The sequence below is a fragment of the Gymnoscopelus microlampas genome (genome assembly GCF_963454915.1).
Source record: "Gymnoscopelus microlampas genome assembly, chromosome: 18".
NCBI classification, from domain to species: Eukaryota; Metazoa; Chordata; class Actinopteri; order Myctophiformes; family Myctophidae; genus Gymnoscopelus; species Gymnoscopelus microlampas.
Window position 1 is genome coordinate 12,192,982 of NC_139955.1, and position 15,191 is coordinate 12,208,172.

The 15,191-nt window shown below is 42.1% G+C and overlaps 2 protein-coding genes across 2 annotated transcripts in view; both read right to left on the reverse strand.

The window, feature by feature from the left end:
* LOC311033515 (connector enhancer of kinase suppressor of ras 2) overlaps positions 1-1,731 on the reverse strand; it is a gene marked incomplete at both ends in the record, with an annotated part of 107,868 nt that extends 106,137 nt beyond the window's left edge. The window contains one exon of the mRNA XM_084041044.1: positions 1,668-1,731. Coding sequence (XP_083897170.1) covers positions 1,668-1,731 — 64 coding nt within the window. The remainder of the gene's footprint in view (positions 1-1,667) is intronic.
* LOC311033520 (uncharacterized protein) overlaps positions 1-15,191 on the reverse strand; it is a 267,268-nt gene that overhangs the window by 92,482 nt on the left and 159,595 nt on the right. The gene's annotated exons all lie outside the window — the stretch shown is intronic.

Consider the following 15,191-nt stretch of genomic DNA (forward strand, 5'->3'; position numbering starts at 1 on the left):
TCACCATAACACCCAACACCACCCAAATACAACATCACCGTAACACCCAACACCACCCAAATACAACATCACCTTACCACCCAACACCGCCCAAATACAACATCACCTTACCACCCAACACCGCCCAAATACAACATCACCTTACCACCCAACACCACCCAAATACAACATCACCTTAACACTCGACAGCCACATCTCAAATATGACATCACCTTTAACACCAAAAACCACCAAATACATTACCACCTTATCATGCAACACCCTCCACATCCCAAATACAACATCACTGTAACACCCAAAACTATGTCCCAAATACAGTCTCGTATTACATCAGCTAACGTATCCGCGTGAAGGTCTTTTGCACAGCTTTGCCTCATACAATATACGACATGTCACTCTCACAAGTGGAATGGGGGATTGCGGGACAACCCCCAACTCCCCCATCCCTTGTGCGCGAGTGTGTGTGTGTGTGTGTGTGTGTGTGTGTGTGTGTGTGTGTGTGTGTGTGTGTGTGTGTGTGTGTGTGTGTGTGTGTGTGTGTGTGTGTGTGTGTGTGTGTGTGTGTGTATGTGTGTGTGTGTGTGTGTGTGTGTGTGTGTGTGCATCCCCTCTCCACAAAATGCACTCCCACGCATGATTAGTGATTACTCATTCATACAGGCTGGTTCAAAGGGAGGCTTCTCTCGCCTGCGAAGCATTGAAGCAACGCTTTTAAAGCGACTGTTCGTTGCGGTTTCCTTATATGGCCAGTCAGGCTGAGCGCTGTCCGTGGTGCTGGACCCCAACTGTATGGGGGGAGGGGGGTGGCACGTATGTGTGTGTGTGTGTGTGTGTGTGTGTGTGTGTGTGTGTGTGTGTGTGTGTGTGTGTGTGTGTGTGTGTGTGTGTGTGTGTGTGTGTGTGTGTGTGTATGGATGCGCACTCACTCAGTATATAGACTACCAGATGCACACACAATAATCGTGCAAACACACACACACACACACACACACACACAATTAGCTCATGGTGAATGTTGCACACCTCATATAGTCTACGTGAGATGGGCAAGGCCTTACAACATGTCATTGATCGTGGGGGGGGGGGGCAGAGAGAGAGAGAGAGAGAGTGTGGGGGGGGGGGGGGGGTAATGTAGCACATTTCATTGATGAGAGCCGTTGTGTGTGTGGGCTGCAGCTAGGCAGCTGCATGAAGCCCTATAGGCTTGGCTTGGCGCTGGGCTGCTGCTCTGAAGACACATGCAGGCAACATGACAGAATCCCTGCTGCTCCGAAGACACAGAGGCAACATGACAGAATCCCCCGCTGTGGTTATTACCTATGGCCCCCATACTTTAACAACCCGCTTACTTTCAGTTCATTCCAATCCGTCTCCCACTGTGAAAATAGCAGATCTACAAGCTCACAACGCCTCGCAGCGCGAGGCGTTGTGAGCGTTGTAGATCAGCTATTTTCACTTATAGAAGGGGGGGATAGAAGCACAGATAATAAGCATGCAGATGAAGATTGGAATGGTTATTTTTCCTCAACACACACACATGCATGGCACGCACGCGCTCACACGCACACTGTGTGGCCCTTCACTGGCCATAGCATCATCATCATCATCATCATCATCATCATCATCATCATCCTCATCATTAGCCTGATGCAGCAGTCCAACATTACCTTTCATCCAGTCCAGGACTTGCTTAGGTGTCCATTTACTTATGGGTTCCATAACCAGAGCCATGTTGTCACATCAGTCTCTCCTCCTCCCCGAGATGATTAATAATAGCAGCAGCAGCACTCACAAAAATGACTCAGTCACATCTGGAACGACTGGATGAGGAACATCTACGGAGGAGAAAAAATAAAAAAGAACAGAGGATCTTACTCTCTCCATCCATCGGAGGAGAGCATGATGTCCGCCTGCAGAAATAACGGTGAACGGGGATGCGGACGGTGGTGCAATCCACGCGCACACACACGCACGCTCCCTCTCTCTCTCTCTCTCTCTCTCTCTCGCTCTCTCCCTCTCGCTCTCTCCCTCTTCCCCTCTCTCGCTCTCTCTCTTTCTCGTGCCTAGTGTTGCCCGATTTTGTGTGAGAAACAAGCAACCAGGTCTATGAAAACAACCCCAAAATAAATATTTCAGATTGTATTAAGGATCCCCATTAGCTGGTGCCATAGTCTACAACAAATACAATTACGAATACAAAATTATTACATGTCAGTACTCAACACACAATACATAGGCTATTGTAAACTAACAAATACAAATAGCTGAAATTACAGGTGAAAATATTACAGTAAAGAAAAACACAAAAATACTTTAGATTATTTTTTAAAGTTAATTTACTGTAAATGCAGCAGAGAAAAAAGCCACTATAGCCACATGAGGACTTTATTGGATTTTTGAAAATAGCCGATCTATAAGCTCATAGAATTATGAGCTTGTAGATCTGCTATTTTCAAAAAGATCTTGAAAAGAAAAAGTTAAATATTTGGAATACATTTGTAAGTTAAAAAACATTTCAGATGGGGGGGGGGGGTCTGCAGAGTAATACATTAATTTGGGCGTCCTTGACATGCAAATGTTTAAGAACCACTGATTTAAACTATCAGTTTATATATATATATATATATATATATATATATATATATATATATATATATATATATATATATATATATATATATATTATTATTTTTTTTTTAAACAAGTCCAAATAATTACACTTTAAACGAAGTATCTCATTACTTACGGTAATGAAAGTATTCCATAAGTGTTGCTGGCGTCCATCCAGAGCAACACAGTCACCTCGGAAAACAACAGGAAGTGTTGATCAAATAGAATCATTTTTGGTTACTGCATTGTCTATTTCTCGCTTCAGATGTTTTCAAAAACAGTCTTGAGGGCAAAGTTTAGCTGAATGACACTGTGTGTGACATGACATTCGTTTGTTTACAAGTTTTAAATGGCTGTCATGTTGGATACTACCTACAGGCATACAAATCAAGCAGTGCAGCAGGTGCTCTGAGTCTTTGATTAGACAGCGTCGTCATTATTCAGAAATAACACACCGCTGAATTCAGCGATTGACGAATCAGAATCAAGCATTCAACCAAGCACTAAAACATGATAAAAACAACAGCAAAAATAAACAGCATTTTGAAAACAGAAAAAATTAAAACAATGAATACAAATGATTTACGGAGAAACAAGACCAAAGCCGCTTATAATAAGCAGACATGGCAACACTGCTCGTGCCTTCCCGCCAGCAGTGAGAAGTGGATCCAGTGATGGAGCGACCCCCCCCCCTCCTCCTCCTGCGACCCTCCTCTCCCCCCCCCCCCCCCCCCTCCCTCCCTCCCTCCCTCCTCCTCTCCCTCCTCCTCTCGCTGCTGCATCACAAGGACCACCACTCTCTCTCCCACAGACCCAGGGAATGCTGCAACGCACACACCATATAGGGAAAGCTCTCTCTCTCTCTCTCTCTCTCTCTCTCTCTCTCTCTCTCTCTCCCCCCCCCCCCCCCCCCCCCCCCCCATCCATCCACCCTCTCTCGTCTCTCTCATACAGAAAAGGAAAGGAGGTGACAAAATTGTAATTTTTCTGTCATCACCCCTTTGCCAAATTAAACCAATAACTCAAGAACAGCATTTCTAACAAATAAAGGCCCTATGCTTTTGTGTGCCTATACATCTTGTTGTGTTGTATATTCCACATCAGACACAGACACAGACATATAGGTCTTATGTCACATTTTAAGTTCATACAAACTGGGGAGGTTGCCGTCAGTTGGAGAGAGACAGTGCTGCCTCTTTTTGTGTAATCTGTGGCCCCAGCGCCCCCTGGTGAGCACCTGAAACACCGCATGACGTCATTGACTGCTCCATGGAAAGACACACACACACACACACGCACACACACACGCACGCGCGCACGCATGCACGCACACGCACGCGCGCGCGCACACACACACACACACACACACACACACACACACACACACACACACACACACACACACACAGACACACACCACCTCACCTCTGTCCTCCAAAAAATAGATAGGATTATTATTAGATGGAGAAATCAAGCAAAGACATAGATAGACAGATAGATGAGATGTAGACAGTTCTTGTAAAGATTGTGTATAATGATAAGCATTCTTAGAAGAACTGCATAGTGGTTCAATATTGCTCTACAGCTGGTATATGAAGTCATCTAATACCCTGGCCTACACTGAGAAAGTCTCAGGGTTTCTGCATGACATGTGTTATATACCAGTGGGTCCCCAGATGACAGTGAAGTGACAATTTAAGGACCTTTATGACAAATAATATAATAATATATTATCATTTTGAAAATAGCCAATCTACAAGCTCACAACGCCTCGCAGTGCGAGGTGTTGTGAGCTTGTGAGTCAAACTAAATGTAAAACAACTCCTACAATTCTTGTCAGAGTGGGGGTCCCCTGTTCAAATAATATGATAAATGATAATTTTGGGGGGTCGTGGCCTGAAAAGGTTGAGAACCACTGTCAAATACCAATGGTTCTCATACCTTTTCATGTCAAGGACCCCCAAACTGATATGTATTAAGCAGCGGACCCCCATCTGAAAAGATGTCATACTACAGGGGCCCCCATAAGAGAACAGTTGTGTTAAAGTTGTAATACATTTTTAGAGATTTAAAAAAATATTTTGAAAAATAACAGATGAACAAGCTCACAACACGATCCATGAGCTTGTAGATTGGCTATTTTCAAATAGCCGATGTATATGGGTTAAACTCATTTAGCTTACAAGGTCCCCTGTAAGTGCCAGGGGGACCCCACTTTGAGAAACACTCATCTATATACAGAGAAATCCTTAGGGTTTGTGATTACATGTCTCGTACTGTAGCTAAAAAGCCACAGGTCTGATGCCCACAACATTCCGTAGAGCAGTCTTGGATTGGCCATCGGGGGAATGGGGAGAATTTCCGGGTATGGGCAACCACACTAATAAAGAGCTACTTGAGCTACTTACCATGAGCCAGGAAAGGCTCAATAACCTGACAATACTTGCCAGTGAGAGTGAACCTGGAGTGAACTAGCTAAACAGATGGACTTTGAAAGACATATAGTACATCCAGAAGCACGTATGAAGATGCCTGTATAAGGCAAAGATAAAGCCATGAGAAATCACATTTTCTACTAAGAAAGGTGTGGTGTGGAAACACATCTTTGTTGACCGTGGCATCTATAGTGTGTTGAAGAATAGTAATATGGTATGGTGTGAGTCTGTGTGAGTCCGTGTGTGTGTTGTGTGTATCCGTGTGTGCGTTGTGTGTATGCCTGCGTTGCCTACCATCAACTCTGCAGTGACTCAGATCATCTATGTATTAACGATCAGAACGTGAATGCTGATTTCATCAGTTTTCCCAGTGGTCATTTTACATATAGGCTCTCGTCATTCACACTGGCTAAGACTCAAAATTCTTTGGATTTAGCTGTGTGTGCGTGTGTGTGTGTGTGTGTGTGTGTGTGTGTGTGTGTGTGTGTGTGTGTGTGTGTGTGTGTGTGTGTGTGTGTGTGTGTGTGTGTGTGTGTGTGTGTGTGTGTGTGTGTGTGTGTGTGTGTGTGTGTGTGTGTGTGTGTGTGTGTGTGTGTGTGTGTGTGTGTGTGTGTGTGTGTGTGTGTGTGTGTGAATCACATCACAAACCGATGCAACACTGAACAATGACCCCACAAGGACTGACTAGAGAACAAGCCTAGAACTGATTATATAGAACCATGAAAACTAGGACATGAATATAACTTAGAAATACAAGACCTAGAGAAGACAGGCAAAGTCTGTGACTGTGACAGAAAGAGAGAGCTCATCCATGCGTTGATATAGATAAAGCCGTTATTTCTGTGGGCAGCATTTCCGTGTCCTGACAATAGTCTGTTCATTGAAGCCACTAGATTACTTCTTGATTTGATATGCAAGTACGCAGCAACCTTGGACTGTATGAGCAGTATATGTAGGCCTATTATGACCACAGGCTGTGATGAGCACAAGGGATGAAAATGACAATAGTTGAGTCACTTTTGTTTTTGCAAGGCATTAAATGCCAGGGCTGAATTTCTGTCCCAGTCCAGCCCTGTCCTAAAATAGCTAGGTAGGTAGGTAGGTAGGTATAGATACCGTAGACAGACCTTTATTGATCCCATGGGAAATTCAGTTGTTATGGCAGTACCGGACAGATGCAAAAAAAAAAAGATTTATTTTTTTAAATAGTAAAAATAAGAGTAAACAGGTAGTAACGTACAGGGGATAGAATAGGGTTCCATTTGCAAGTTGTATGAGCTACAGTATTAACAGGCTCAATCAGTCCTCATTGATGTATGCCTGCGTTTCAAACATTTCCAAAATATAGAAATAAGAAGGTGTTTTTCATGACAAAGAGATGAACTAGCATTGCTTTTCATGACAGGTTGTGTGTTCAATCTGAAAAAATAGTTGCCTACCATCAACTTTGCAGTGACTCAGATCATCTATGTATTAACAATCAGAACGTGAATGCTGATTTCATCAGTTTTCCCAGTGGTCATTTTACATATAGGCTCTCGTCATTCACACTGGCTAAGACACAAAATTCTTTGGATGAGTGAGAGTCTGTAGACAAAAAAATAAACAAAAACAAACTAAAAAACAATCATGCATTCCCTCTGATAGCTATACTACAGCAGTGGTTCACTGTCAGTCAAATGGGTTAACAGACATGACACTCAAGTCTCTAATTGAGGACAACCGTATCAGATGGTAAGTGGTCAAGCAAAGGTTTGCATATTTTGTGAAGATATCTTCATTGCCTTTAGACCTAGCGCTCATTCTCTCCATGGGTAAAAGTTTATAGATTTCCCTGTACCACTGTGTAACTGTTGGTGGTTTATCCATGATCCAATTAAAAAGAATGCATTTCCTTGCCAGAACTAATCATTTTTGGAGAAGCATTAAATGAGTTCAGGGACATGGTCCTGGAAGGCTACGTAGAAATAGACCTGGTTTCTTTTCAATTTTGCATTTAAAAATAATATTTACCTCTTTGGAAATTGAGGACCAGAATTTTGAGATTGCAGAACAATCCGGTACACAGATTTCTATGCAACATTTTGTAAGGAGTCTCGTCTATTGCAGCAAAATGTACAACAACAGGAAAGGATGCTCGCCTTCCAGTCAGCCGTAGTGAACTTTCAGGTCCTTCTTCCAGGTTGATTTTACATTATCTATGTTTTGCTTATTCCAAGGATCCATAAACTGTTCGATGCTCTTCTTAATTTGCTCTGTTACTTTAACAAAGGTAGCAGATGTGTTCATGGCCTGCAGCTGGCTATAGGCCTTTAATTTAACCACTTTCACTCTGGTGTCCGAAAAATCTTAAAAATCTCAAAGTGCTTCAATTAAAGGTCTCTAACCAGCTGCAGGCCATGAACAGGACCACGGCTGTGTCTCTTTTGTTCTATCTCTCTCCTCTAGGCAAGATGCCCATTTTGGTTTCGTTGTGTGTGTTACTTTGTTTCTCGCCATACAACATTTCTATCTAACCACTGATCACTCATACAGTACAGTACAACACTCTCCCACCTCACTCTGATCCACTGATTTACACCTCATTCATTTGTTATTGTCTCTGCCAGGCCGAAGGCGTGGCCAAGACTATGTTTTCACCCCTGTCCGTCCTTATGTGTGTCTGTGTGTGTCCGTCCGTCTGTGTACAGCTCATCTCCGGCACCGTTGGCCCGATCAACTGAAACTGTGCTCACACACTCCCTGGAGGCCAGAGCAGAACCTCGGGCCCAAATTATTCACATCGGCCTGTTATAGTGCCACCAGGAGGCCGAGTTTTGCAAAACACATTTTTTTATATTGCACCCACAGATTTTGTCCAAACATCTCGATCTCGCAAATCGGTACACATTATCTAGTCATCTCACAGGCCTGCCAACATTTGACTGTGAGAATCAAAGAGATTGGGGAGGGTGGGGGGCTGCCACTGACCACGCCCCCGGACCCTAGCGGGGTGGTCTGGGGGTCCTCCCCCAGAAACTTTTAACAGGGTAGACGAAAATTCCTGTGTTCTGGTGAATTTAAGGAGTTTGATGGCCTACTTTTCATGCTTTACTAGCATTGGATAATGATGGGTACATTTTGTAATTTCATCCATTAAAAGGCTAAAAGTAGGCCTGCAGAAATTGATTTGATGACTGAAGCAATTAAAGAGACATCTTTAATTGCTTCAGTCATCAAATCAATTTTTTTCTGTTTTTCATGTGTCTATGAGGTTGATATAACTTCATTAAGCCCCCTGGTGGTGTTTTTATGGTGTTTTATGTCTTCTCTGACTATTTTGAGTTTCTTCCAGGAGGCTGAAACCTTGAGGGTCACACGTGCCAATAGAAAAACAGCACTTTAATGACACAGTAAAATTATACCCTCCCCCTCATTATCATAACACTACAGGCTAAGGTGGTGGAGGAGGTGCTAAGGTGAGAACCAGGTATACTTAATGAACTGGAGGCGTGTCCACATAAAAACATAATTTTAACACTTTATGTACACTTTTTTGAAAAAATTATTCCTCCAAGTAAAACCATAATACCTGATGATTATGTTTTAGGGGGGGAAAAATCACTGAAAATCACGGCACCCCGTCTTTAATAATAACCATTCATTACTTAAAAGTTAATATATTTTAATGATTGGATACAATTACAATTTATAGCTACATGAGTGTATATGTACACTGTATGTGGGAATGGAGTTCATTCAGTCATAATACATAGGCTACATTAAGCGACTGTACAAGTGTAACATTCCCACTCTCACTGATGAGAGATTTATTTTTTTGCCAGAAACAATATACATTGAGGGAGAGAGAGAGAGAGAGAGAGAGAGAGAGAGAGAGAGAGAGAGAGAGAGAGAGAGAGAGAGAGAGAGAGAGAGAGAGAGAGAGAGAGAGAGAGAGAGAGAGAGAGAGAGACAGACAGAGAGACAGACAGACATGTGAATTGTCAAACCCAACAAACAGCGCAAATTAACATGAATGTCCCTGGCTGGGGCAGCTGGGCCAACCCTAAAGTGGCTTGCTTGCAGGGATGTTTATCTCTGACACAGGTTGCCATGCAAAATGGCAGAAATCCCCCAATCAAGGAGAGATCAAGGATCAATTACAATCAAGTCCTTGAAGAGATGTGGTCGAAATCAAGGAAACCCCTACAGAATCAAGGAGGGTTGGAAACCCTCATAAATGAAGACCTATCTGTACAAATTTTCATATTCCATCCTGCAAAGATTGTCTTCCAAAGTTTGCAGGAGTACCAGTCCGTTTTGAACAAAATGCCTCAAATCATGAATGCAGCGTCCAATTGCCATGAAACTTTGCATGCACAGCAGCATATTCATACTAGGCCATGGAAGAAATGCTATTCTATATTTTTCAAATCTGCCTCATGGTGGTGCAATAACAGGCCAATTCACGTTTTCACCTATAACTGGACCGGTGTGACACTTTGCACACACACTCCCTAGAGGCCAAGGAAAAACCTCTGCGGCCTTGTATAGCACCACCAGGAGGCTGATTTTTGCAAAACACATTTTTGATATCACTCCAACAGATTTTGTCCAAACATCACGCAAATCGGTATACATGATCTCTATAGTCATGTGATCGAGACGGATCTGTCCGATTTTTAGCGGCGCTAGCCGCTCTATACCTTTAGGTATAGAGCGGATCCTGCTCTATACCTGACTTTGTCCGTGTTCACCGTCAACGTTTGGTGAGACCCGTCAACGTTCTGATTGGTCAGACCCGTCAACGTTCTGATTGGTCAGACACGTCAACAAAGTGATTGGTCAAGATTCACGTGACACGTGGCTATAAACACATTATAAACACATATCGATGACAAAATGTATCAAAGGCGCCGCTACCTTCACACAGGGTGTGATTTTTTATATTCCATCCTGATTGGCTAAGATTGGCATTTAAAGTTTGCAGGAGTGGCTTGTTTTGAACAAATGCCTCAAATAATGGACGCAGCATCCGATTGCCATGAAACTTTGCAAGGACATTCCCACTCCTGTCCCTTGTGTAGAAAAATGTGTACTCCATCCCGGGTCCGCCACAGCTAAGAACGCGCACCGGAAGTCTCGCTAGACGAGATTTCAATCTCGTCTAGCGAGACTTCCAGTGGGGCGCATTCAAGACAATCACATAGCATAGTGTTCTGTCACTATGTCACGATTAGTTCAACTGGCGGACCCAAATGCAGACACAACACAAAGTCAAAGTCCAAGGGTGTTTATTGAACCAAAGGAGGAATTGGGGAGGTTGGTGGTGTCGGTTTGGAGTGGTCGATGGGAGCAGGCAGGCACAGCAGGCAGGCAGCCGAGGCAGGTGAGGGAGGTCACTGTAGGACAGGAGAAAGGAGTGAGTCACAAGGAGTACAAAATACAGGTTGAGAAACTAACTAAGGCACTAGGAAAATCTAGGACTGAATACAGTAGCTGGCAAAAAGCGTTACCACACACGTGAGGTTGTGAAACGATGTGGCATCGCGTGGAGAGAACACCATGGCTTTATAGACTGGAGGTGATGAGCTGATGGCAAGCAGGTGAGGTGAGATGAGGAAACTAGTAACAGGTGTGCCAAGCTGGGAGCTGGAGCCAAGCCTACGCACACACGCCCACTCATAAAGACACAGACACCAACACATAGACAACACAAGGACACAGACAGAGACTGTGACACACTATGAACGTCAGATCTCACCAAAGAAAAGCCCCTCAAAATAGCTCTAGCGCAAGGCCTTCTGGCGCACGTTTTTAGCTGTGGCGGACCCGGGATGGAGAAATTTGTCTACTGTACCATTCATCCTAGTATATCATATCATCATACAGTATAAAAGGTAAGAAAACCGTGGTCCAAAATTCCCCTTTAAGGCTTGTAGGTAACCCTTCAAGTTTGCATGTCATACAAACATTTCACAAATTCACAAACACATACTTGTATGAACCACCTGTCAACTATCGGGCTGTTGCGCAAGACTTGAGGTCTGGCGCCATGTCAGTCATGGTGACATAGGCTGCTACACATTCGCTGCTACACAGCATTGTCACTTCATGCATATACTGTATGTCATGACCTTGAATACACTCCAATGCTGGCATACTTGGCATCTTGGCACACATGTACTGTATGTCCGTGACCGACCCAAAACAAAGAAAAATCTTAACTAGGTACAGACTCAGTGAGCACAGTCTTGCGATCGAGAAAGGTCGTCACAGGCAGACCTGTATCCCGAGAGAAGACAGACTATGCACCCACTGCACACAAAAGGAAGTAGAAACCGAGCTACACTTCCTAACCGTCTGTCCATTGTACCAAGACATCAGAGACACATACTTCCCACAGATTACAACCACACACAGAGATTTTGAAAACATGACCAATGACAAAAAACTCCCATATCTGCTGGGCGAAGTACAACAATGTGCAAACACAGCAGCAAGATTCGTGAGTTGCTGTGATAGGAGAAGGATATCGAACGGAACACAACCACCCTAAAGACTAATCATTGTGTATATTCCTGCACTATACCTGCACCCAGTGATCTTGGTACATAGAAATTGATCTATTGAAGATTCTGACTTTCAAATGTACATTTTTTGTTTTGATTGTATCGCTGTATTGTTGTATTGTGCTTTTTGCTTTGGCAATGTAAACGTATGTTTTCTCATGCCAATAAAGCCCTTTGAATTGAATTGAATTGAATTGTATGTCTGATATCTGCTGCTAAATGTTATGTCTTCTTGCACAAGAGAGTGTGATATTCGTCATCATCTATTCCACTGTGTCTTACTTTTCTAAAGTCATCATCTATTTCACTGCGTCTTACTATCTAAGTCAGGGGTCTTCAACGGGGGGTCCGGGACCCCTAGGGGGTCCTCAGAGTTACTACAGGGGGTCCGCCAAATCTTTGTGTGGTATGATTATTTTGAACCCTAGCATCCCTTTTTCTGAGGAGAACCTTAGCCAAAAATAGCCGATCTACAAGCTCACAACGCCTCGCGCTTAGTTAAATCTAAAACACAATTTTATACAATATGTAGTGGGGGGGGGGGGGTGCTTCATCTCTCTCTCAACTAGGGGGTCCTTGACCTGAAAACGTTGAAGACCCCTGGTCTAGGGGATAAGGGACAATAACAAATACCCAAGGACAGATTTGAACAGAAACGGATGGATGAGTGAATGGACTGTTTTACTTTGAAGTGCATAGAGCTGATGAATAATGCAAAGTGCTATAAAGCCAACTTAACAAACACAGGGAAAAGGAACTACCCTAAATAAACTACCTGAATAAAGTAAAGAGCTAACCTAGTCATAGACAAACAAAAACCTCCCTACTCTAACAACAAACAGACATTACAATGGGTGGCACACCCACTGGTGAGAATCACCAGTGCGAAACGGGTGAGAATAAACAGAAACATACCTATGCGCAGTAATGAACAGGGTAGATACCCCGGAACTAAAGCTACCTTTCCCTGCACCAACAGGAGGCTAAGTAATGTATGTTTCTTTTGTTTATTTTTCTATTGTGTGTTGAACAATGCCAAGGACACTGGCACAGGTCACTTCACAGCTTTTCCATGCAGATGTTTATAATAGATAGACTATGTACACACAGTAAGAAGACCTTGTGCACAGCACCTTAACTGTCAAACTGCATCTTTTTGATTCATTATTCGTTTTTCCACATTGTTATTGTATTTTTTTTTTTTTTATAATGTTAATAATTCTTCTGTCTAAGAAACCTCCGTTTAACTAAGAGTACCTGAACCTTGAACCCTTCATTCCAATGAGTATTTTTCAAACTGCAAAGCGACTGGAGCTGAGCTTGTATGAAAAGTTCCACCCACTCTTTTACACCTGTAAACTTTTGATGTGACAATAAACTTAAACATAATCTTGACCGATAAATAGGTTAAAGGTAGGGTAAGTGATTTTCTTTGGTTAAAATAAGTGTTAAATAGCTCTATATTCTCATAGTACTCATTGCTATAGTGTTTGTTCAGTAAAAGGAGTCTCCTTGTCTGTCCAGCTTTTTATAAAACAGAAAATGCATTTTTGTTTCAGTTTCAGTTTCATTTCCAATTTTATCCAATCAGGATAGAGAACTCAATCAGGATATAGATTAAACAAGCGAAATTGGAAGTGATGACACTAAGAAATGAGCAGGCAAAATTGGAACTGGAACACTATAAAAAATGAAGCTTAAAAATGGGTACTTTCTTCTGATTGGCTGAGATTTTGACACCAAAATGTATTTTCTATTTATTAAAGATCTGGAGAGACGGGGAGACTCCTGTTACTGAACAAACACTCTATAGCAATGATTACTATCAGAATATAGTGCTTTAACCTTTTAACAAAATACTTTTTGTTTTAACCAAAAAATATCACTTACCCTACCTTTTTAAATCAATGCACTAAGTATTGGGTTTAGAGGCATAAAGCTCCATTCATGATTTGCATTGCTGTGGGAACCCTGTAACACGGCTCCTGCTGTTTCATGGCTGAAAATGTCTATAGACAGGCTATACTGTCAAAAACTAAAAAATACAGGACATCTAATCTTAAAATAATAAATGCTTTGATTAGACTATCCTTAGATTGTCCACAATCAAGCTGTGTGTGGTAAAGTGTAACTTAGAAACATGTTTCAGAAAATAAGTTTCCCACAGCTGTTTATGGAAACTGGAATGACAGAGGGAGGCCAATAGGCCATGCCAAACACTCACTGCCAATTAGTAACCTATAACCAAGTTAAAATATAATCTACAAACATATCATTTATCATCTGTGCCCTCGCAAGACACAGCAACACCCATATCCATGCCAACACAGGCATGCACACTTAAAAATATTCATATACAAGCATGTAAGTAATTATAGATTTTGTTTTATTAAATGTATTTTGACAGTTTTTCAAGGTTTAAGGTTATGTTCTTTCTTATTACATCTTGTGTACAGATACATAAAAGTAAAATGTTTTTTGTTCTGGTTCCTCAATAATAATAATAAATATAGCTGCAAGCAGCGATAATACGGGGCCAGTGAATAGAGAGAGAGAGAGACATGGAAACGGAATAGATTGAAGAGAGAGAGAGTTTTGACAACAATACTTTTGAATAAGCATTTCATGTTATCTTTAACATGAAATACTCTCAAATTAGCATTTCATGTTATCTTTAACAATTGCACATGCATTATTTGATGCAGTTATGTTTTGTGCAATGCAATTGAAAAGTGGAATGACCCACCCACAGACAGACAGACAAAAAGCAAAGTGCAATAATAGCACAATAAGACATGGAAAGGGAATAGATTGAAATTGAGACAAAGCAAATGATTCCAACAGGCGAATATTCTTTTCAGCCCAACCCAGCTGAGGTGGTCATATATAGGACGCAGGGGGGCAATCCCAGGTGAAAAACCTCACCCATTGACATCTCAACCTATTGCCATTGACAGGAATCAAACTCTCGACCTTTGGATTCACAGGCTGAGACACTACCTATAGGGCTATAGCTTTGTCCAGGCTGAGGTCATCTGTTGAAGATAAAAGTGAACCAGTGAAAGCAGCCGATCTACAAGCTCAGAAACATGTTGCTATCTGAAAAGTTTTGAGATTGTAGATCGGTTATTTTCACAATGAAGTTTGTCATACATTGCAAAAACATACTCTCTCCAAGAAGCATTTCATCATTACCTTTAACAGTTGCACATGTATTCAATGATACAGTCATGTTGTTTGCAATTCAACTTAAATTAAGTCTGCATCAAGTGAGGCTTGAACTGGCGACCCTGAGATTGTGAGGCCTTCATTTAAGGGAGACGCCATTGGCCCAACAGATAAGTAATTGTGAAAAAGGAGATCACACAGATGATACAGTTTCACGCAAATAGCTGAAAAATCCTGGGTTTAAGTGTTTTTCAAACTGCTCAAAATTGCGGACAATCTAAGGGTGGAGCTTACTGGTCAAAGCGATAGATGTGTTCCTCATGAGTCAAGGCACATGTGTAAGCAAGTTTCACGACTTTCGGCCAAACGAGGCATGACTTATGCCTGTTTAAAGTCTGCCTTTTCAAAAAATTGCTATAGCGCCCCC